This window comes from Podarcis pityusensis, assembly GCF_964106645.2.
Source record: "Podarcis pityusensis genome assembly, chromosome: 8".
Taxonomy (NCBI): Eukaryota; Metazoa; Chordata; class Lepidosauria; order Squamata; family Lacertidae; genus Podarcis; species Podarcis pityusensis.
In genome coordinates this window covers 4107058-4131665 of record NC_138033.1, presented here as the reverse complement: position 1 = coordinate 4131665, position 24608 = coordinate 4107058, and the positions used below count along the sequence as shown (strand labels likewise).

Sequence of the window (24608 nt, the reverse complement as noted above, 5' to 3'; positions counted from 1 at the left end):
CTGCGATAAAAATGAATGTATTGCCTAGAATGTTGTTTTTGTTTCAAACATTGCAAATTGTGGACAAAATGGACTGTTTCAAGAAGTGGCAGAGAGATATTTCTAGATTTGTCTGGCAGGGCAAGAAACCTAGAATAAAATTTAAAATACTAACAGATGCAAAGGAAAGAGGTGGATTTGCCCTGCCAGACTTTAAACTTTACTATGAATCAGCAGCTTTTTGCTGGTTGAAAGAATGGCTGCTTCTTGAAAACACAGACATTTTGGATTTAGAAGGTTTTAACAATGTATTTGGATGGCATGCATATCTGTGGTATGATAAGGTCAAAGCACATAGAGCATTCAAAAACCATATTGTCAGGAAAGCATTGTTTAATGTTTGGATAAGATATAAGGACTTATTGGAAAACAAAACCCCAAGGTGGCTGTCACCGATGGAAGCGAAAGCTCAGAAAAAGTTCAATATGGAGGTCAAATGGCCGAAATATTGGGAAATTTTGGAACAAGATGGAGATAGACTCAAATTGCAGAGTTTTGAGAAATTAAAAAACAAAGTGCGAGACTGGCTTCATTATTATCAGATAATGGAGGCATATAATTTGGACAAGAAAATTGGCTTCCAGGTGGAGAAATCAAAATTAGAAACAGAACTGTTAGAACCCAAAACTAAGAATTTGTCAAAGATGTATAACTTGCTGTTGAAATGGAATACTCAGGATGAAACGGTGAAATCAGCTATGATTAAATGGGCACAAGATGTTGGACATAACATAATGATGGCTGCTAGGGAACAGTTATGGACCACAGGTATGAAGTTTACACCATGCAATGCCTTAAGAGAGAATATTATGAAAATGATATACAGGTGGTACATGACCGCAGTCAAGCTTGCAAAAATTTATCATTTGCCCGATAATAAATGTTGGAAATGTAAGGAAACTGAAGGTACATTCTTTCACCTTTGGTGGACGTGCCCAAGGATTAAGGCTTTCTGGGAGATGATTTATAATGAATTGAAAAAGGTATTTAAATATACCTTCTTGAAGAAACCAGAGGCCTTTCTCCTGGGCATAGTCGGCCAACTGGTGTTAAAGAAGGATAGAACTTTCTTTATGTATGCCACAACAGCAGCAAGAATACTTATTGCAAAGTATTGGAAGACACAAGACCTACCCACTCTGGAAGAATGGCAGATGAAGGTGATGGACTACATGGAATTGGCGGAAATGACTGGCAGAATCCGAGACCAGGGAGAAGAGTCGGTGGAAGAAGATTGGAAGAAATTTAAAGACTATTTACCGAAATATTGCAAAATTAATGAATGTTAGAATGATGTTGGAATGAAGTTAGGTGGTTTAAGCAGTAATGCTATAAAGGTGTATGTAAAAAAGGATTGATAACAGGTGAAAATTTAAAGTCATAGTATATTAAGTTAAAGGATCATGAGAAAATAAAGAGGGAAAGAAATTGCTGAATTAACTAATTGAACTGGAATACAAAAAAGGGAGGTATGAGGAGGTCAGGGAAACAAAGATATGAATGTAAGGTATGGAAAAATTGATCTATTTTTCTTTTTTTCTTCTTTAAGTGTTTTTTATTCTTTTATTCTGTACTTTGTATTTTGTATTTTTCTTGTATTCTTACTTCTTCTTTTTGTGTAATTCTTTTTTTTCTGAAATTTTAATAAATATCATTAAAAAAAAAAAAGAACAGTTTCAGGTTAAGAACGGACCTCCGGAACGAATTAAGTACTTAACCCGAGGTACCACTGTATTTCATTTGTTTCGTGCAATTTCGTAATTCCATGACTGTCTTTTTTCTATTGGTTTTTACGCCTGGGCTAGAGGCAGGTCCAGGGGCGCTACTTTCCTCCTCTTCACCTGCCCTCTCCCACCGCCAGCCCCGCTTTGGTGGCAGGGGGGCCCACACCTCACCCCACACCCCCGGTCCTCACCAGCTGGCTGAAGAACTCCTCCAGCTGCTTGGCTTCATGCCGCAGCTTGTTTGCCATCTTGGTCCTCATCTTGGAGGTTGTGCAGACGAACCGCACTCGCATCAGGGGCCGGACGTACTCGATGAGCACCCGGCGGTGCACATCTTTCAGGAACATCTGGCGAGAGACAAGGAAGCAGCTGCCTAAATTGCACAGAAACTTATTCACGTATGCAGCTACAGGGGCAAGAACGGTATTTGCCCAAAAATTGGAAAGAAAAGGAAGCCCCAGCAAAGGAGGAAGAATGGATACAAAAACCTATGGAATACAGTGGTGCCTCAGGTTACATACGCTTCAGGTTACATACGCTTCAGGTTACAGACTCCGCTAACCCAGAAATAATACCTCGGGTTAAGAACTTTGCTTCAGGATGAGAACAGAAATTGTGCGGCTGCAGTGGGAGGCCCCATTAGCTAAAGTGGTGCTTCAGGTTAAGAACAGTTTCAGGTTAAGAACGGACCTCCGGAACGAATTATGTATGTAACCAGAGGTACCACTGTATGCAGAAATGGCGAAACTTACCGGAAGGATAAGAAATCAAGATAACAAACTTTTTATAAAAGAGTGGAAATGGTTTATGGAACATTTACAGATAAACTGTAAACAGATAAACGCACTGGGAGGATAATTGCAATAACCTGCATAAGAGTATCTATTTAAAGAAGATAAATACATCAGTAAGTTAAGTGAATTTGGACATGCAGGAGGTATTAAAAATAAATTTAAGGAACCGCAGAAAGAGGGGGAAGGAAGTCCAGTTTTGAAATGTCATAATGATTGCGAAACCAGTGAAATGTGTATATCTGAAAAGTATAAATGATAATACTGCTCTGAAAACAACAGCAAATACAAACAGTAGAAGAATGGCGACAGAAGGTAATGGAATATGCAGCAATATCCAAACATTTGGTCAGTTTGGGAATCAAAATGGTTTCAGGTTGGTCTTTCTGTGCCGGTAAATGTACCAACATGCTTGGTTGGTACACTTATGAACATTTATTATATATCTAAGACCTTAAAATTCTTATCACAGCAGCAATGGCTTGGAGGCCGGGTCATTTGCCTTCCTGGGAGGCCGCTCACCTGGTATGGCTCCATCTTCATCTTCCTCAGCTTCCGGGCGTGTTCTTCCAGGGTGTCCATGATGGTGGAGAAGGCCTCCGAGTTGCTGAGCCACTTCCTTTTCATCAGCTTTTGGAAGTGGGGCTGCATGGGGCAGAGGAGGGAAAAAAGGAGGAATGAGAAATAATTGGGAAAGATTGTGGAAAGAAAGAATAAAATTAACAGCTTGTAATGCCTTGAACGTGGGTGGTGCTGTGGGTTAAACCACAGAGACTAGGATTTGCCGATCAGAAGGTCGGCGGTTCGAATTCCCATGCCGGGGTGAGCTCCCGTTGCTCAGTCCCTGCTCCTGCCAACCTAGCAGTTCGAAAGCACACCAGTACAAGTAGATAAATAGGTACCGCTCCGGCGGGAAGGTAAACAGCGTTTCCGTGCGTTGCTCTGGTTCGCCAGAAGCAGCTTAGTCATGCTGGCCACATGACCCGGAAGCTGTACGCCGGCTCCCTCGGCCAATAAAGCGAGATGAGCGCTGCAACCCCAGAGTCGGCCACGACTGGACCTAACAGTCAGAGGTCCCTTTACCCTTTACCTTTTAATGCCTTGAAAGAGAACATTATGAAAATGATGTATAGATGGTATATTACACCCGTAAAATTAGCTAGAATGCATAAGACAAATAACAAATGTTGGAAATGTAAAGAAAAAGAAGGAACGTTTTACCATATGTGGTGGGAATGTAAGAAAGTCAAAAACTCATGGGAAATGATATATAATGAGGTGAAAAAGATGTTGAAATATACATTTTTCAAAAAAACCAGAAGCATTTTTACTTGGTATTATAGGTGAGGATATTAACAGGCAAGATGTTAAATTGTTTTTATATGCAACAATAGCGGCAAGAGTATTGTTAGCCCAGAAATGGAAGCAAGAAGAGATTCTGACGAAAGAAGAATGGCAGATAAAATTAATGGGCTACGCAGAATTGGATAAAATGCCAGGAAGGATTTGAAACCTGTGAGACCAGAGATTTACAGAAGATTGGAAGAAATATACGAACTATTTGAAGAGCAGCTGTAATCAACAAATTACGCTAGCGGGACTACAAGAAGTTTTGTAAGGAGAAATATATGAAGTGTTACAAAGTAGAGAAAGACTAGAGATATTAGTTATGAGTTTAAATGCAATAGTGAAAGCAAGAAATATAAATTAAGTGAATAGATTGGAAAAATTTTCAGACGTGATTGATGGAAGTAAAAAAAAACTGTATAAGATATAAAAGTATGTTGAATTATTGTTGAAAATGATATGTTAAAAAACTAATAAAAAATTAAAAATAAATAAATAAAGCCGTCTTCAGTGGGGCAAATCACAGCTTCCTGCAGCAGTGAGTTCCACAGATTAACCATGTGTTAGTTTCTCCCCGGTATTCCTCACCCACTCCGAGATCATGTTGGATGAGATCATGTTAGATCGATTTCTCCCTCCCTCAGTCTGCTCCCACTAACATCCCTCTGGGGAGGTCTTCTCCAAAATCAATACCTTGAGGTTTTGAAAGAGGTGGTCAGCCAAGACCCTGTTGCACAGTCGAGTCACTCTGTCAAGGGAGGCGTTGGCCTGGCACCTCACTGCCTCGCTCTCAGGGTGGCCGAACCTCGCCAATCGCTCCACGTAATCCCTGCGGGAGAGATTCTGGTCAGCGGGGCAGAACACAGGGCCTACCGTATTTTTCGCTCCATAAGACGCACCTGACCATAAGACGCACCTAGTTTTTAGAGGAGGAAAACAAGAAAAAAAATATTCTGAACGAAACAGTGGATGTGTGATTTTTGTGGTTCATGCTGTGGCCACAGACATGTGATTTGACGGTGAGTTTGGGGTAGCCCAATGCAAAAATCCTGAGAATCCATGTGGATTCGTGCTTTGTAACCGTGTTTTTGCACCATTGCGGCCCCACGAAACAGTGGGTGCGTTATTTTTTTGGTGCAGGCTATAGCCATGGACATGCTATGTGATCTGATGGTGAATTTGGGGTGACCCTTATCTCTCTTCCGATCCCACCGATCAGCTGGTTCCTTTCAACACTCCCTTCCCTCTTAGTGTCTTTTCCTTAGCTGGGGCAGTTTTTTGCTCCTCCTTTTCTTCTAATTTCTCTCCTCCTTGCTTTAGTCTTCCTGTCTCCTCTCCTTGCAAGTTTGCTGTCTTTATCGCCCCCCCTCCCAGGCAGCCTCCTTTATCTCTAGAGTCCCTTATCTCTCTCCCTGATTGGCAAACGATTAGCGGCTTTATTTCAACACTCACTTCCCTCTTTCAAAAAAAAAAGAAAAAAGAAAAAGCAATGATCTGCTTTTTGCCCCTGGACAATTCAGCTCCAGGGACCACACATTCGCTCCATAAGACGCACAGACATTTCCCCTTACTTTTTTGGAGGAAAAAATTGTGTCTTATGAAGCGAAAAATATGGTACATTCTCGCCATGGGGAGGAGGTACAGGCGGAGAAGCGTGTGGAAAATCTAGAGAGAGATTTTGCTTGACCGAGCTTCAGTTCAGCGGGTAGGGTTGGATTGCCGCAAAAAGAGCAAAGCTCTCCGATCCGAGAAAATAATAATAATAATAATAATAATTTTTTATTTATACCCTGCCCTTCCCCGTTCAAAAACCGGGCTCAGGGCGGCTAACAACAAATTTAAAACACTTAATTGATGCAACAAAAACAGCATAAAATACCGTATAAAACTTGAATAACAATAAATTCAGAATTCAAAAATCAATTTAGGGGGGAAATCCATCCAGTAAACATTAGATGATCACCAGGGCTAGCTGGCTAAATTAGTCCTATTTGTGCCAGCGAGGAGACCAGGGGAGAATTAGCTGTGGGATCCCAGAGCAGGTAATTTTCATAAAAAGAGGAGGGGGAGGGAAGGAATAAAAGATCAGGCTAAGTTCAAGTTGAAAGCCAGGTGGAATAGCTCTGTCTTACAGGCCCGGCGGAAGGAAGTTAAATCCTGCAGGGCCCTGGTCTCCTGGGACAGAGCATTCCACCAGGTCGGAGCCGTCACTGAGAAGGCCCTGGCCCTGGTGGAGGATAGTCTGTCTTTCTTAGGGCCCGGGACCTCTAAACTATGATTATTCATGGACCTTAAGGTCCTCTGCGGGGCAGACCAGGAGAGGCGGTCCCGTAAAAACAAATGAGTACCCAATACAACCCAAATAGGGGTGAAGTGAAAGTGGGGGTGAGCTTTTCAATATCGTTGTGCAAGTGGAGAGGGTCCAAGTTCAGGCCGATACACAACAGGTTAGGACATGGTTGTGGGGGGACAGGAGAATTTGCAACGATTGTGGGGGCCAGAGGAGAAGGGGTTGAACTTTCAGCTGCTCTGGTTTTCCCCTGGCACTCGAGGCTTAAAGGGGGAATAATAATAATAATAATAATAATAATAATAATAATTTTTATTTATACCCCGCCCTCCCCAGCCAAGGCCGGGCTCAGGGCGGCTAACAAGCAATAATAAAAACAAGTTGAATGAATACAACTTAAAAACAAGATTAAAATACAACATTAAAATATTGAAATATTAAAATATTAAAATGCAGCCTCATCACAGGAGGAGAAAGGAAAAAGAATGAGAGTCCGTCTCTTACCTAAAAGGTGGGCAGTGGTTTATGAGCATGATGGTCCGGTCCATTAAGGCGTCGGCAGTGAGGGAGGTCTCAATCTGTCCCTCGTGGAACCTTTCGACCTTCCTCTGAAAACTGGGGGGGGGGGGACGCAAAGAGGGAGAGAAAAGGCAGAGTGAAATTCAGGTGGTGCAAAGAAGTCCTGCTCAAAGGCACCCGCCGTGCCTCACGGCATCTTCCCACAACCATCTGTCATGGTTGGACCTGGGAGATCGGGGTTCAAATCCCGCCACGGCCAGGAAGCCCACTGGGCGCTACTAAAACCAGTAGGTGGCTCTTCCAACCCCCATCATCCCACTGTTAACCGGGGTAGCAGCCCCACGGTGAACCTCTGGTCTTCCTTGGGTTTTCGCGTCCCCAGAGGACACGAACATCCCATTCAGACAAACAACGACACACACCCAGCTTTCTGAAACAGGCGCACCAGGAAGCAGACCTGCTAAGAATAGCTTTGGATTTCCATCCCTGGCTGACTCCACCGGGGGCAGGGGGGGGCCTTTGTCCTCTGGCTCCATCTTGCTGGCATTTCCTTACGGAGCGGCTATTTATACCCCGGGATGACCCTGGTCCTCGGCGGCCAGTTTGAAATGGAAACGGCATGCCATTCGGCTGCCACCGTCCGGTGGGTGTTCCTAAACCCGCTACTCCACCCCAGCTGCCTCCTGCGTGCCACCCACACAGAAAGCGGTTGCGGCGAGAGCAGTTCGGGGCAGGCTTTGGTTTCCTTGGGACGATTCCCTCTTCCCCAGGCCGGCGGGAAAACAAGGGGGTTTTTTTGCAACCCTCGCCTGCGCAGCTTATTCCTCGGTCCTGTGGCACAACATGCTTTGCCGCCGCCACTGCTGCCTCCTGCAGGACACCCGCTGCCTTGCAAGTGGCGCAGACTGCAAGTCTCAGGCTGGCCTACCTCGCAGGATTGTTGCAATGAAAAAAGAGAGAGGGAAGGACCGGGTTATGTTCCCTCAGAGGGAGGGCAGGATAGAAGGGCTATTATTTGGGGTTCAGCTCCCTCCCCCTGGATCTCTAGAAGCATGCAGTATATTTGACGATATACCGAATTGCATCTGAATATTGTGTTTAATACTGCATTGCAGTACTGTAATGTTGTTTACAGTGGTACCTCGGGTCAAGAACTTAATTCGTTCCGGAGGTCCGTTCTTAACCTGAAACTGTTCTTAACCTGAAGTACCACTTTAGCTAATGGGGCCTCCTGCTGCCACTGCGCCGCTGGAGCACGATTTCTGTTCTCACCCTGAAGCAAAGTTCTTAACCTGAGGTACCATTTCTGGGTTAGCGGAGTCTGTAACCTGAAGCACCTGTAACCTGAAGCATCTGTAACCCGAGGTACCACTGTATTTATTTCCTATCCAAGGAGCTCCATGCATGGTTCTCCCTGCTCCCCATTTATTCCCACATCAGCCCTGGGAGGTAGGTTTGGCTAAGAGGCAGTGACTATCACCCCCTGAGCTTCATGGCTGAGTGGTGATTCGAACCCGGGTCTCACAGGTCCCAGTCCAACACTTTTAACTGTTACCCCACATTGTTTCTCTGTCCGTCTTGTCCTCTCCAGGGCCCCATGTGACCTGAGACCCTTTTGACTGAGACGGGAGGGCTGGATCCTGCATGCTAAGCCTCTGCTCTGTCGTCAGCTGCAGCGAAGCCCCATATTGTGTTTTAACGTTGCAGCCTGCTCTGGAACCTTAGGGTGAGGGGCAGGGAATTATTAATAACAACAACAACAACTAAGACCCATTGGAATGAAGGGACCTGAGTCAGGTTCATTCATTTCAAAGAGCCTAGGGCTTGCCGATCAGAAGGTCGGCAGTTCGAATTAAAATATATATATTATGTTATAATATATATATAATTTAAAATTCCACCAGGCCTTTGGCCAAGGCACAGTCTGACCCCCTCCTTTGGTAATCCTCACAGAACTCTAGCCCAATGGTTGCCATTAATTTAGTTTGATTTTGAATTGATTTTAAAATGAATTGATTTTAGAATGCTGTGTTACTTTTATTGTTGTTAGCTGCTCTGAGCCTGGTTTCGGCTGGGGAGGGCAGGATATAAATAAATTATTATTATTATTATTATTATTATTATTATTATTATTATTAAAAGCAAGGCTTCTATCAATGTTCTAGACCACGCGCTGCTTCCCCACCGAACCCGCAGTGAAAAGAAGAGCTTGGTTTTCTTTTCCCGGTGTCGCCCTCGCCCGTCCTTCAGAAGGGAACTACCTCTGCAGGAAGTCCGCCAAGCAGCACAGGCAGCAGTGTGCCATCCTCCTTCCAAAATCTTCTGTGATCTGGGGCGCTTTGTCTACGTGAGCCTTCAGCACCTGTAGAGAGGGAGAAAAGGCCTGTGATAAAATCAAGAGATGGGTGCCTTTGGATAGCCACCCTGCCATAGCTGTCAACCTTCCCTTTTTTGCGGGAAATTCCCTTACTCCAGCGCTGTTTCCCGCTGCTATCCCGGATTGTTAGATATCCCGTATATATCGTATATATCGCAAAGGGTACCTGCTGGAACACCAGGTCCTCAGAACACTTGATCTGAGGGGTTTTTTTTGGGTTCTGCAACACTCTCGCCGTCACCCCAAACTTCAAACCACTGGGGCTCTTTCATCCGAAAGAGCTCCCGTCCGCCATTAATTGTGCGGCCAACCGGAAGTCTATCCCGGATTGTTAAAATATCCCGTAGACTGTCCCCGGGGCAGGTGAGGCTGCTGATCCCTTATTTTCAGATCTGAAAGTTGACAGCTATGCACCCTGCCCAGTCCCAAAGGACTCCCAGCCAGCCACTCTTCAGTCCCAGGAGAGGGAACATCTCAGCAAAGATGAAGCAGGGAAGGAACAGGCAAGAGTAGGCAGGGATGAAGTCTTTCTTAAGAGGAAGTACTGGAGTCCCGTGCCCAGTTCCCGGTTTAAGAAGGGTACGAACAAGCTGAAAGATGTGCAGAAGAGGGCAAGCAACATGATCAATGGTCTGGAAGCCAAGCCTTGGGAGCTGGGTATGTTCAGCATGGAGAAGAGTAGATGGACAGCTGTCTTCAAACATCTGAAGGGCTGTGCAAGGTCGGATTCTGCTAATCCAGTGGGCAGGACCTGAACCAGTGGATTCAAATGGAGGTGCCAACTAAATGTCATGAAGAACTTTCTGGTGGTAAAAGCCATTTGACAGTGGAACGGATCACTTCAGAAGGTTTGGAGGTTTGTAAGCAGAGGTTGGGTGGTCACCCGCCAGGGACTCTTCAGCTGTGATTCCTGCATTGCAGTGGGTGTGGGAACGTTCAGGGATGCAGGAGAGGCTATATTGTTTTATTATACAATTTAGCAGAGTAACATTCCCCCTTTTAAAGTTTGCACAGCGGATGTGTTTGCTCAGGCTCGCTAAAGCCTCTAAATAAATTTTAAAGGTAATTCCCCATTTAGAAGAGTTTGAATTTGATATCCCGCTTTATCACTACCCTAAGGAGTTTGGGACGCAGGTGGCGCTGTGGGTAAAACCTCAGCGCCTAGGACTTGCCGATCGCATGGTCGGCGGTTCGAATCCCTGCGGCGGGGTGCGCTCCCGTTGCTCGGTCCCAGCGCCTGCCAACCTAGCAGTTCGAAAGCACCCCCGGGTGCAAGTAGATAAATAGGGACCGCTTACTAGCGGGAAGGTAAACGGCGTTTCCGTGTGCGGCTCTGGCTCACCAGAGCAGCTTTGTCACACTGGCCACGTGACCCGGAAGTGTCTGCGGACAGCGCTGGCTCCCGGCCTATAGAGTGAGATGAGCGCACAACCCTAGAGTCTGTCAAGACTGGCCTGTACGGGCAGGGGTACCTTTACCTTTACCTTTAAGGAGTCTCAAAGCAGCTAACATTCTCCTTTCCCTTCCTCCCCCACAACAAACACTCTGTGAGGTGAGCGGGGCTGAGAGAATTCAAAGAAGTGTGACTGGCCCAAGGTCACCCAGCAGCTTCATGTGGAGGAGCGGGGACACAAACCCGGTTCACCAGATTACGAGTCCACTGCTCTTAACCACTATACCACGCTGGCTCCCTAGTCCCTCATAAAAAGATAAGACACAATACAGTCTTCTATAAATGTATTAAAAGGGTTTACTCACTCACATTCTGTTCACAGTTGGATCCCAGAAGGCAGACTTAGCTTAGAAGAGTAATGTACACCTGGAAACTATCTCATAAGGAGACAGTCCCTTTGTCCTTTCTTGGCTGGAAGCATCTTTGGCTAAGCAGATGTTGCTTCTTCAACAAAAGTAGTCAGAGAGAGAGAGATGGCTGACCAGTCCTATGCTTTTGTTACCTGCACAGGTGAGGTCATGGCCACCTCTAGTCACATGCAGAGGAAGTCTGTCCCAGACAGGAGAAACAGGAAGTTCCGACTGGCTGGTCCAGACATCCCCTTTTACGTCCACTCTAGGGATGTTGTACTTGACTGCTCTTGTGTTTCACATCCCACAGTGAGCTGCACTAAGTGATCCTTGAGGTCCCTTACAACTCTTTGATCCTATGATTCTAGGTGGTCCAGCCCTTCTCTCCTGGTGACATTGAGAATGCACACTGGCAAAAACACCTGCATGTACGCAAACCCAGGAACTCAGTATCACAAGGGAACGGGGCGGCTAGCTCCAAGCACTGGACGGTTCATTGTTCCAGGGGGTGAGACTGGAAGGGTGAGGAATTGGCTAGCTGGCACCACACTCGGCAACACCAGCGAATCTCTGAGACGGGTTTGTTTGCCTCTGATTCTCCCAAGTCAGAAGTCACAGGAATGAGTGAGAATCCAGTCTGGGTTTTTAAGGGAAATTCCATGGGAAGAGACATGGCTCAGGGGCAGAACACCTGGTCAACCCCTGGGATTTCCAGGCAGGGCTGGGATAGATCCAGAATCCTGCCTATGGACCGTAATAAACAAATTGCCGCCTTGCCAAACTGTGGCCAGTAAGTGTAAATGGCTGAAGCTCCATGCAGACGTGAAGGAAGAGCGAGAGGGAGAGCGAAGCATGCAGGCAGAAGTCCAACAGGCGAAGCCGCTGGCTCCTTTGGGTGGCCAAGCGTCCCACCTACCAGTATGACTTTGCCAGACAGGCCGAACTGGAAGCCGTCGCCTGCGTCGTCTTGCGCCCACCTCTCTTCCTCCTTCTGAAGCTCTTGGCTCATGTCCTCGGTGATCTTCGCCTACGAACAAGCAAGGAAAGGTGCACACCAGGGAGAGAACGGGCAAAATCAGCGGCTTGTCTACATGCCTGCCACCCTAAGAACCTAAAAAGAGCCCTGCAGGATGAGGCCTGTGGTCCTTCTGGTCCAGCATCCTGTTCTCACAGTGGCCAACAAGATGCCCATTATGGGAAATCTGCAAGCAAGGCCCGTCTCCCCTCCTCTGGCTCCCAGACCCTGACATTCAAAAGCACTGATGTCTCCAACTGGCCCTCTCTGCCATGAATTTGCCCAATCCCTCTTTTAAACCCATTTAGCTTGGTGGCCGCCCTCGCCTCCTGCGGAAAGGACTTCTTACGTCCTCATTAGCCGCCGTGATGGCCTGGGACTCGGACTCAGAACCAGAGGAGTCCCAGTCTGCACCGGATCCTTTGCCTCAGGCATCATCTGAACCAAGTCTGGGGCCTGATCCTGAAGAGTCCCAGTCGGCACAGGTTCCCCTGCAACAAACACCAGCTGGGCCGAGTCAGGAGCCTGAGTCCACCCTGGCTCCAGATGTGTGGATGACCTCGTTGCCTCCAGCTGGGCCATCACTTACAGCTGCTCCACTACCGGTTGGGTCAGGGGAGGCTGAGGCAGCCTCTGTGTCTAGTAACCCACCGACATCTCCCGAGCTGCAGAGACTGAGGTCTGAGAGGAGGAGAGACCTGAGTACTCGCAGGAGGAGTGCTTGCCTTTGGGCGAGACAGGGAGGTGAGTCACCGGGGGATCAGGACCGACAAAGATAAAAGGCTGTCGGACCCCACCCCGGGTTGCGGGAGCAACATTGTTGTATACTAGATCCTGCACCTGTCCTTGCCTGGTTTCCTGCCTTGGCCCTGTGGGACTGACTCCCAGCAGAACCTTCGGATTCTGGACCGCACCTGGACCACGTTTCACGGGTTACCCCCGGGCCCAGCGCAGCCGCAACAGAAAGCTGCTTCCCCATCACCCTTTTGCGATTCACCGTTTACCTTCACAGCAGCGATGAGGTCCTCTTCCAGGCTCAGTTGGGTCTCGGAGGACAGCAGCGGGCCCAGCTCCTGGCTCTTGACCAGGGAGGAGATTTCTGCTCGGCCAAGAACTTCTCTGTGCGGCGGAGAGAAAGAGAGCGGGAGTGAGAAGCAGGATGTCTTCCAGAGGGATGCAAAGTACATCGCACACACCGACCAAAAAAATGCCCTCACATGGACGCTTTATGGGGCAGCAGGAGAGGGCTTTGTCGGTGGTGGCTCCTGCCAGACAATTTTGGAACTCCCTTATTAGTGAAGCCAGACTGCACCCCTCCTTGTTGTGCTTCCACTGGCAGGTGAAGATATATCGATATATCATCCAGTTTGAAGTCAATATTGTGGTGATAATAATAATAATAATAATAATAATAATAATAATAATAATAATACTTTATTATTTATACCCCGCCCATCTGGCTGGGCTTTCCCAGCCACTCTGGGCGGCTTCCAACAAAATATTAAAATACAGTGGTACCTCTGGTTAAGAACTTAATTCATTCTGGAGGTCCGTTCTTAACCTGAAACTGTTCTTAACCTGAAACACCACTTTAGCTAATGGGGCCTCCCGCTGCTGCTGCACCGCTGGAGCACGATTTCTGTTCTCATCCTGAAGCAAAGTTCTTAACCCGAGGTACTGTTTCTGGGTTAGCGAAGTCTGTAACCTAAAGTGTATGTAACCTGAGGTATCACTGTACAGTAATGCATCAAACATTAAAAGCTTCCGTAAACAGGGCTGCCTTCAGATGTCTTCTAAAAGTCTGGTAGTTGTTCTTCTCTTTGACATTTGATGGGAGAGCGTTCCACAGGGCGGGAGCCACCACCGAGAAGGCCCTCTGCCTGGTTCCCTGTAGCTTTGCTTCTCGCAATGAGGGAACCGGCAGAAGGCCCTCGGAGCTGGACCTCAGTGTCCAGGCAGAACGATGGGGGTGGAGACGCTCCTTCAGGTATACTGGGCTGAGGCCGTTTAGGGCTTTAAAGGTCAGCACCAACACTTTGAATTGTGCTCGGAAACGTACTGGGAGCCAATGTAGGTCTTTCAGGACCGGTGTTATGTGGTCTCGGCAGCTGCTCCCAGTCACCAGTCTAGCTGGCGCATTCTGATAACGGTTTCATAATTTTTGTTCTGGCGATATATTGAAAATCATGGTGTGTGTGTGTGTGTGTGTGCAACAATTGCAATGTGGGGAAAACCATGAAGCCAGCCAATGCCTCTACATAGCTCCATCCTCATTTCAGACTTCACAACATATCGGTATATCACAATGTTTAGCTGGTGATATATTATGATGATGAAAACCAGATATCGCCCAGCCCTACTAAAGACGACTTTGTTCTGATAGGCCTTAGGGATCTGATTGCTTTTAAAGAAAAGGACGTTTACATAGCGTTCTGCTGCTTTTACTATCTGTATTCAAATACATCTATTTTCAAATATTGTTTCAATTCTATTAGAGTTTAATGGCTCTTTAATGATGGTCTTTTATACAATATTAGCTTCTTATATTTTATCTCAGCTGTTTTAATTTGTGTAAGCTGCCTTGATCCCCGATCTGGAGGGAAGCTGGGATATTAATAATAATTAATAATTTTCGCTCACAACCTCCCTACTGTCCGTGCACAAAGGCAAGACTGTGACAGCCTCGCAGCCAGGGCTGGCTGGAGTCAGACGCGTCTGGAGCAAAGCTTGTAGTGAGCAGGAGTCACTCTGGACATGCTCAGGGGTTGCTCTGTTATGACTTCATACATCCCTGAGCTGACCTCTAACCTCCAAAATCAGCTGCAGGATTAACTTTGACTTTGGTGTTCAAAGCCCTTAATCAAGGGTGTTTCATCAAAGGGACAGGCTGTGTGTTAAGTATTAGTCACATATCTGAACTACCTTGTTTATTACGAACAAAAATAAGAACAAAACCCGGTCAGAACAAACGTCTGACTTCCTCAAGCCTGGGTGGATGGGGTCATTTTGGCTCTGTGAGGATCAGTGCTTGGTAAAACATGCCTATAAATGGAAAAGGGCAAGGGAATAATAGAATCCTAGAGGTGGAGGGGACCCTAAGGATCATCTAGTCCAGCCCCCTCCAGTGCAGGAAAATGTACATTTCCAAGCACAATTCAAAGTGTTGGCGCTGACCTTTAAAGCCCTAAATGGCCTCAAAGGCCCAGTATCCCTGAAGGAGCATCTCCACCCCATCGTTCTGCCCGGACACTGAGGTCCAGCTCCGAGGGCCTTCTGGCAGTTCCCTCACTGCGAGAAGTGAGGTTACAGAGAACCAGGCAGAGGGCCTTCTTGGTAGTGGTGCCCACCCTGGGGAACTTCAGATGTCAAAGAGATAAACAACTACCTGACATTCAGAAGACATCTTAAGGCAGCCCTGTTCAGGGAAGATTTTAATGTATGACATATTAGTGTATTTTTGGTCTTTGTGGAAGCCGCCCAGAGTGGCTGGGGAAACCCAGCCAGATGGGCGGGGTACAAATAATAATAATAATAATAATAATAATAATAATAATAATAATTTATTATTAATCCGCTTCTGGCGAACAAGAGCAGTGCACGGAAACGCCGTTTACCTTCCCACCGAAGTGGTACCTATTTATCTACTTGCACTTTGACGTGCTTTCGAACTGCTAGGTTGGCAGGAGTAGGGACCGAGCAACGAGAGCTCACCCCGTCGCGGGGATTCGAACCACCGACCTTCTGATTGGCAAGTCCTAATCTCTGTGGTTTAACCCACAGCACCACCTGCGTCCCCTCTTTTCCCTAGGACGTCCCTATTTTCATCGGAGAAACGTTGGAGGGTCTGGAGTTATGTGATCCCCGAGTCACGGAGATAAGTAACTATACAACCTTTAGAAGACATTTGAAGGCAGCCCTGTACAGCGGTACCTCGGGTTACAGATGCTTCAGGTTACAGACTCCGCTAACCCAGAAATAGTACCTCAGGTTAAGAACTTTGTTTCAGGATGAGAACAGAAATCGTGCAGCGACAGCAGGAGGCCCCATTAGCTAAAGTGGTACCTCAAGTTAAGAACAGTTTCAGGTTAAGAACGGACCTCCAGAACGAATTAAGTTCTTAACCTGAGGTACCACTGTATAGGGATGATTTTTTTTTTATTAAAAAGTTCAGTGCTTAATTATATTTTTATATACAGTGGTACCTCGGGTTAGGTGCTTAATTTGTTCCAGAGGTCCGTCCTTAACCTGAAACTGTTCTTAACCTGAGGTACCACTTTAGCTAATGGGGCCTCCTGCTGCCGCCGCGCCGCCAGAGCACGATTTCTGTTCTCATCCTGAAGCAAAATTCTTAACCTGAGGTACTGTTTCTGGGTTAGCGGAGTCTGTAACCTGAAGCGTATGTAACCTGAGGTACCACTGTATGTTGGAAGCCACCCAGACACTGGGGCAACCCAGTCAGATGGGCGGGGTATACATAATAACATTATTATTAATATTATTATAGAATAATAGAATAATAATATTGTAGAATATTATATATTCTATTATATATATATAATAATAATATTATAGAAAAATGTTGGAGGGCATGCAGACCGCTCCGGATCCGTCCCTGCCTTTTTACCTCTGGTAGATGTTGCTGCTCCAATCCAGGACGAAGTAGAGGTCTGAGATGCTCAGCTTCTTCTGGACTGCCTCGGCAAGGCACCTGGCGAGTCCCTGGTGGAAGCTGCACAGGTAGACCCCGAAGGCCTCGTATTCCTTGGGGTAGGCGTGCAAGAGATGGAACTTGACGGTGCACAGGTCCTCCAGGGCGCACTTGGCCAGGCGGTCCATCTGGGTGGCCACGGGGAGGACCCTGCCCTCGGTGCACTGGCGCAGCCGCTCTCCGACCAGCTGGCGCACTGCCTCGGCCCACTGCTCCTTCATGGCCCGTGGCCGGGGTCCGCAACCGCCTGCCCGGTCCCCTTGAGCCGCCAGCCACTTGCGGTCGGTGTCCTCCTCCTGCTCGATCACTCGCACCACGAGCTCCAGGGCCGGGCAGGAGCTCTTGGCGGCCAGAGACTCAGCCAGGACGGCCCAGAGCTCCTTCTGCAAGGCCTCATACAGCAGCGCCACATCCTTGGCTTTCCGGCTCCCAGATTTCCGGACCTCGCTGCCCTCCGTGCTCTGCTGCCCATCCTGCTCACACTCAGCCTCCAGTTCGATGATGTGCTCATCGGCCGCCAGGAGATCCCTTTTGTGGATCAGGTTCAGGATTTCCAGAACTGGAGCACAAGGAGGAAAAAGAGATCCAAAATTGTGTCTAGGAGCCATTTCAACGTACAGCATAAAAAGGTAAAGGTAAAGGGACCCCTGACCATTAGGTCCAGTCGTGACCGACTCTGGGGTTGCGGCGCTCATCTCACTTTACTGGCCGAGGGAGCTGGCATACAACTTCCGGGTTGTGTGGCCAGCATAACTAAGCTGCTTCTGGCGAACCAGAGCAGCGCACAGAAACGCTGTTTACCTTCCTGCTGGAGTGGTACCTATTTATCTACTTGCACTTTCGACGTGCTTTCAAACTGCTAGGTTGGCAGGAGCAGAGACTGAGCAACGGGAGCTCACCCCGTCGCGGGGATTCAAACCGCCGACCTTCTGATCGGCAAGCCCTAGGCTCTGTGGTTTAACCCACAGCGCCACCTGTGTACAGCATAGCTGTCAACCTTTCCCTTTTTTAAAGGGAAACTCCCTTATTCCGAATAGGATTCCTCACAAGAAAAGGGGAAAGTTGACAGCTATGGCGTACAGTCGTTCCTTGAAAGCCAAACGCCTTGCGAGTCAAACGTTTTGGCTCCCGGACGCCACAAACCCGGAAGTGAGTATTCCGGTTTGCGAACGTCCTTTGGAAATATTAGCAGGATTTGAAACCCACTTCTAATGTAACAAATACTATGGATAATACGGATTGATTTAAAACATAGAATATGGAATATTATGCGGTTGTAAATGTTGACATGAGGACCCATGGAAGTCTCAAGATTCAGAGTATCTCTATACCTCGGCACAAAGGGCTGCCAGCAATTTCAAAGGTGAAAATGGAAAAACACGCCGCGGAAGCTGTTCAACTTCCAAGGCGCGTTCGAAAACGGAAGCAATTACTTCTGGGTTTTCGGCGTTCAGGTTCCGAAATGTTCGGCTTCTGAGACACTCGAAAACCGAGGTTCCACTGTATATGGATATGCATTACAAATTTATATTTGTAAAATCAAATAAAAACGATTCCAAAAAACCCAAAACAAAGTGTGTCTAGGGGTGTATGTAACAGACTGGAGGTTTGTTTGTTTGTTGTATATTGCATTTATATCCCACCTTTTCCTTCAAGGTGGCCTGCACATGGTTCTCCCCTTGCTCATTTAGCTGCCACAACAACCTTGCAAGGTAGGGTAGGATGAGAGGCAGTGGCTGGCTCCCAAGGTCCCATGGCTGCGTGGAGATTTGAACCCTGGTCTCCCAGGTCGTGGTCTGACACTAACCATTGTACCGCACTGGCTCTCACCTCTCTGCCTGCCAAAGATCACCAGGGTGATGAGCCTGGAGCCTCGTAGTTGGCATGCTCAAGGGGTGCCCCTCTGGGATGCAAGGAAGAGGGCAAGAAAGGTGGCATTAACCTTCACCCTCTGCCAGCCCACTGGTGCTCTGTGTCCTGCCCAAGCTATGGTTTGAATAGGTCAGTGGTTCTCAAAGCAGGTGGTATTTCCCTCTTGGGGGGCAGCAGGATTAACTAGGCGGCGTGATAAGGGTCAAGTGGACATCAGGGGGGCACTGACAGGGGTAATGACTATCAGACTTTGAAAAGCTGGTATCTCTGGATCAAGTTCATCAATTTGGGCAAATTAATTTAACTAGTTTTCCTTTGGCACTGCAGATGGTGACAGCAGTCACGAAATTAAAAGACGCCTGCTTCTTGGGAGAAAAGCAATGACAAACCTAGACAGCATCTTAAAAAGCAGAGACATCACCTTGCCAACAAGTTAAAGCTCTGGTTTTCCCAGTAGTGATGTATGGAAGTGAGAGCTGGACCATAAAGAAGGCTGATCGCCGAAGAATGGATGCTTTTGAATTCTGGTGCTGGAGGAGACTCTTGAGAGTCCCATGGACTGCAAGAAGATCAAACCTCTCTATTCTGGAGGAAATCAGCCCTGAGTGCTCACTGGAAGGACAGATCCTGAAGCTGAGGCTCCAATACTTTGGCCACCTCAGGAGAAGAGAAGACTCCCTGGAAAAGACCCTGATATTGGGAAAGATGGAGGGCACAAGGAGAAGGGGACGACAGAGGACGAGATGGTGGGACAGTGTTCTCAAAGCTACCAGCATGAGTTTGACCAAACTGCGGGAGGCAGTGGAAGACAGGAGTGCCTGGCGTGCTCTGGTCCAGGGGGTCACAAAGAAGCGGACACGACTAAACAACTAAACAACAAGTTTTCCTTTTATTTTGAATAGACGTGCAATTCATTGTTGGCTGTTTTGCATTTTATTATGTTATTATCTTCCTTAGCGGACCGTGCAAAGTGCTAGGATGCTTTTTATAGGGCCGAGTCAGGGGCACTGGGAACGACTTCATGGAACCAGTGGAACGGTGGTCTAATGAAAACCTTTGGGGACCAGCGCAATAGGTGAAGGGTTTTGGTTTCCGACAGCTCCTCCCTGCACGATGCCCCCAACCTCAGACCAGAAAGGGTCTTGGAGCTACCTGGGAAGTGATCTGGTCTGGCTATGAGTCTGACGGCACTTCACAAAAACTCTGGGTGTGACCTTGCAAGGAGATAATGTCTGCCCACACACAGACTGAAACGACGGCTGGATTTTGGGGTTGCCGTCACTAATGCTATTATCTCTGGCGATCCCATGTTGACTCTGCACACGGACAATGCACCCTTGTTCCATGTTCCAAGTCACAAGGTTTTCCATCATTTCCCAGCTCCTGTCCCCTTCCTAACCCACATTCCTGCATTAGCCAGGGGCTAATATTTAAAAGGTGACCAGGCTTGCTTGGAATCTGCGCTTCCTGGCTTGTAAACCCCGATGCCTTATGTCTTGTGTTTAATCTCTGGTGCGAGAAACAATGTCACAAGACGCATGGGGCGCGACCTGAGACATCCTGCATCATGTTATACGTGGGGCCGCCTCTTAAGGCAGTTTGGAAACTCCAGCTGGGGCAGAATTTGGCAGCTAGGTTGCTCACCGGGGCAAGACGGTGTTGCACGGGCTACCAATTAGTTTCCGGGCCCAATTCAAAGTGCTGGTTTTGATCTATAAAGCCTTAAACGGCTCAGGACCGCAATACCTCAAGGACCGCCTCTTTCCATATAAATCTACCCGGACCCTGAAATCCCTTCTTTGTGTGTCTTCTCCACGTGGGGTCCAGAGGGTGGCAACACAAGAACGGGGCCTTTTCTGCGGTGGCTCCCCATCTGTGGAATGCTCTCCCCAGGGAAGTTTGCCTGGTGCCTTCATTATACACCTTTAGGTGCCAGGCAAAAACATTCCTCTTCAACCAGGCCTTTGACTGATTGGCATGTGATACCCTTTTAAATGTGTTGTGGGAGAGTTACATTTTTGTTCTTTTTTATGCATTTTGTGTGGTTTTCTTAATCTTTTATTTTAATGTTGTGAACCACCCTGAGATTGAACGGTGGTCTAATGAAGGGTGGTGTAATAAACAAACAAACAAATAAACAGATAAATAAATAAGACCCTGTACACCCCACCAGCAACCCATCCTTGGTGGATGATGGGAGACACCACAGCACAGTGACAGAGTAGGTGCTTTGCGTGTAGAGTCAACCCCTCTCAACTCCACTTCAAAGAATCTCACATAGCATGAGACCCTGTAGGGAACTTGACTAGATGGATGGAGAGCCAGCACAGTTGAGTGGTTAGAGCAGGGGTCAGCAAACTTTTCCAGCAGGGGTCCGGTCCAGCGTTCCTCAGACCATGTGGTGGGCCGGACTATATTTTGAAGGGGGAAAAGTGAATCAATTCCTATGCCGCACAAATAACCCAGAGATGCATTTTAAATATAATAATAATAATAATAATAATAATAATAATAATAATTTATTTATACCCCGCCCATCTGGCTGAGTTTCCCCAGCCACTCTGGGCGGCTCCCAAACAAGTGTTAAAAACAGTACAGTGTTAAATATTAAAAACTTCCCTGAACAGGGCTGCCTTCAGATGTCTTTTAAAGATAGGATAGCTGCTTATTTCCTTCACATCTAAAGGGAGGGCATTCCACGGGGCGCCACCACCGAGAAGGCCCTCTGCCTGGTTCCCTGTAACCTCACTTCTCACAATGAGGGAACCGCCAGAAGGATAAAAGGATACATTCTACTCATGTAAAAACACGCTGATTCCCGGACCGTTCGTAGGCTGGATTTAGAAGATGATTGGGCCGCATCCGGCCCCCATGCCTTAGTTTGCCTACCCATGGGTTAGAGCAGGGGTTGGCAACGTTCGGCCTATGGGCCGGATGCAGCCCACGAAAACCGTTTTACCGGCCCATGACCCACCCCCAAACCAAGTCGCCCATTCGTCAAGTCCCCCGCATGCTGCGCTAAACCAGCATGGCGCGGTGCAGCGACACTCTGAGCGGCGCCTGAAATCGCATCTGCGCATGAGCAGATACCGGAAATCACGTCTGCGCATGTCCAGATGCCGAAAATCGCTTCTGCGCAGGCATGATTTTCGGCGTCTGGGCATGCGCAGAAGCGATTTCCGGCACCGCGGACATGCGCAGACGCGATTTCTGGCATTGCGCTGTGCCAGTCCGGCCCACGGACGATCTCCGTGGGAGTGATCCGGCCCATGGCCGGTAAACCTTGCTGACCCCTGGATTAGAGTGTCAGACTAGGGTTCGAATCACCACTCAACCATGAAGCTCCAGTGGCCAGTCGCCCTCTCAGCCTAACCTACCTCACAGGGTCGTAGTGGGGGTTGAAAGGGGGCAGGAACCATCCTTTGGGAGGCAAAGGTGGGATATCAAGAGGGAAAGCGGTGACAGGATGGGCACTGGAGGTGCAAAGGATGGCCAGGCTTTGAAAAGCTCTGGATCAAGTTCATCTGTTTTGCAGAAATTAATTCAACTGAAGAGTTTTAACGGGGCTCTGAATAAATGTGCAATTACCGTCTTTTTCACTCTACAAGACATACTTTTTTCTTCCTAAAAAGTAAGGGGAAATGTCTGTGCATCTTGTGGAGCAAATGCATGGTCCCTGGAGCCCAATTGCCCAGGGGCAAAAAACAGATCATGCTCTTTTTTTTGGAAAGAGGGAAGTGGGTGTTGAAACAAAGCCGCTAATCGGCAAGCGATCGGGGAAGGAGATAAGGGACTCTAGCAATAAAGGAGGCTGCCTGGGAGTGGGGAGGTAAAGACAGCGAACTTGCAAGGAGAGGAGACAGGAAGACTAAAGCAAAGAGCAGAGAAATTAGAAGAAAAGGAGGAGCAAAAAACTGCTCCAGCTAAGGAAAAGACACTAAGGCAAACAAGAGGGAAGGGAGTGTAGAAAGGAAACAGCTGATCGGTGGGATCTGAAGAGAGATAAGGGAGGCTAGCGGAGGCTGCCTGGGAGGGGAGAGGTAAAAGCCCATGGATCCTCAGGATTTTTACATTGGGTCACCCCAAATTCACCATCGGATCACATAGCATGTCCATGGCTACAGCCTGCACCAAAAAAATCACGCACCCACTGTTGCCTGGAGCCGCAATGGCGCAAAAACGTGGTTACAAAGCACGGATCCACGTGGATTTTTGCATTGAGCTACCCCAAACTCACCATCAAATCACATGTTTGTGGCCACAGCATGAACCACAAAAATCATACATCCACTGTTTCGTTCAGAATATTTTTTTTCTTGTTTTCCTCCTCTAAAAACCAGGTGCGTCTTATAGTCAGGTGCATTTTATGGAGCGAAAAATACGGCAGTTGCCACTTGTTTTGAATCTGAGTGTGCTACAGTATTCCTTAGCAGGCCATGCAAACTGCTCTTCCGAATAATGCTTTTTTATTGGGTAGGATAGCGGGCAATGGGGGGACAAGTTCATGGAACCAAGCGGGTGGGGGGCCCCAAAAAAAAACACATTTGGGAGCCACTGGACCACAACCTCCATCGTCCTAAATGACCTGGGCCTGCTTGACTGAAAGACATCTTATGGGTCACAGTTTGCTCCCCACCCTTAAGCTCACAGCTCCACAGGCTGAGGGGCGGGGAGTGTCTGAGGATGGGGGGCACCCCATCAGCCTCGGCTCTGGGTGCTGCCTCTTCTTGTTGCAGCGGCGCGTGCAGCCCCATGGCGGGGACAGAGGGTGAGAGAACTGGCTCCCGGCCGCAGTCCTCACCTCTCCCAGCCCCAGAAACATGTTGTTTAACTTATTGGTTCCGTTAGCTGCCTCCGCTGTGTATTTATATAGCAGCCTCCCACCGCCCTGGGCAGAACGGCTGCCAGGACTCAAGATCTTCCCCGCATGGGATAGCAGACGCACGGATACAGACACACAAGCTTGACCCCTGCCGGTCGGGGTGGAATGGAAGCCCCCTGGTGCTGGGCAACCTGGGCAAAATTGGGCCGCTTCCATTCAGCCATAGAAACCCCCGTTTTGAAACAGCGGAGAGGGTTCCCAGGTCGTTCCAGGGCCCAATTTGAGGTGCTCACGTTGGGGACCCAGGCTCTGAGGACCTGAAAACCCGCCTCCTTCCCTGCAGACCCTCTCAGGCAGGGCCGACCCACCCAAGAGGCAAGGCGAGGCGATGGCCTCAGGCGGCAGGATGTAGAGGGACGGCCAGGAATTCATTGCCCGGTGCAGTCTGCCCCTAGGAGGCCAGTTTTGTTGCCTCTTTGGCAGCCCCCCATGTCACCTCTACAGCAGCCCCTTGGCGGAAAAGAGGGGCTGCAGCCATGGGCATAGCTGGGGGTTGGCAGAGGGGCAGCTGCCCCCCCCCAATCAAGTAAATAAACAAAAATCCTTAACTAAATGACCAATTGCATCTCAGGTAAGTCGGTTCTGCAGCCCAAACTTAAAGCCTGCCACCCCAAAAAATAAATCCCGCGTATGCCCATGGCTACCGCCCCCAGCTCAGTCAGTAGACATGAGACTCTTAATCTCGCGGCCATGGGTTCAAACCCCACATTGGGCAAAAGATTCCTGCCTTGCCACGGGTTGGACTCTTGGCGTCCCTTCCAATTCTACAGTTCTACGATTCCTCCTGCCCTTGTCCCCAATGTAGATCTTCACTCACACCATTGTGGGGGCGCACAACATTTTGTGGTTTGCCCCTCTTGGGCCAGCCCTGCTCTTGGGTGCTGAACTGGCCAGAGTTGGCAGTTCCTCTACCCTCAGAGGCTTGTGGGGTGGCCCAGCGGGAGACAGTTTTCTCTAGGGTAGCCCCTAAGCTGTGGAACTCCTTCCCCACACAGAGACATCCCTGGAACCTTCATTGCACACCTGACGTTGCACACCTGCTCACCCTCGAGTTTGATACCCAAGTCATGGGTAGGCAACCTAAGGCCCGGGGGGCGGATGCGGCCCAATCGCTTTCTAAATCCGGCCCACGGACGGTCCGGGAATCAGCGTGTTTTTACATGAGTAGAATGTGTCCTTTTATTTTAAAATGCATCTCTGGGTTATTTGTGGGGCCTGCCTGGTGTTTTTACATGAGTAGA

General features: G+C 48.2%; 1 protein-coding gene across 2 annotated transcripts in view; it reads right to left on the bottom strand.

Moving 5' to 3' along the window:
* EXOC3L2 (exocyst complex component 3 like 2) overlaps positions 1–24608 on the bottom strand; it is a 59836-nt gene that overhangs the window by 18989 nt on the left and 16239 nt on the right. For both annotated transcript variants that reach the window (XM_081018676.1, XM_081018677.1), the window contains exons 3-10: positions 16530–17172; positions 12910–13024; positions 11807–11917; positions 8972–9072; positions 6696–6806; positions 4595–4730; positions 3077–3199; positions 1955–2110 (exon numbers count right to left, since the gene is read on the bottom strand). In XM_081018676.1, coding sequence (XP_080874802.1) covers positions 1955–2110; positions 3077–3199; positions 4595–4730; positions 6696–6806; positions 8972–9072; positions 11807–11917; positions 12910–13024; positions 16530–17172 — 1496 coding nt within the window. The remainder of the gene's footprint in view (positions 1–1954; positions 2111–3076; positions 3200–4594; positions 4731–6695; positions 6807–8971; positions 9073–11806; positions 11918–12909; positions 13025–16529; positions 17173–24608) is intronic.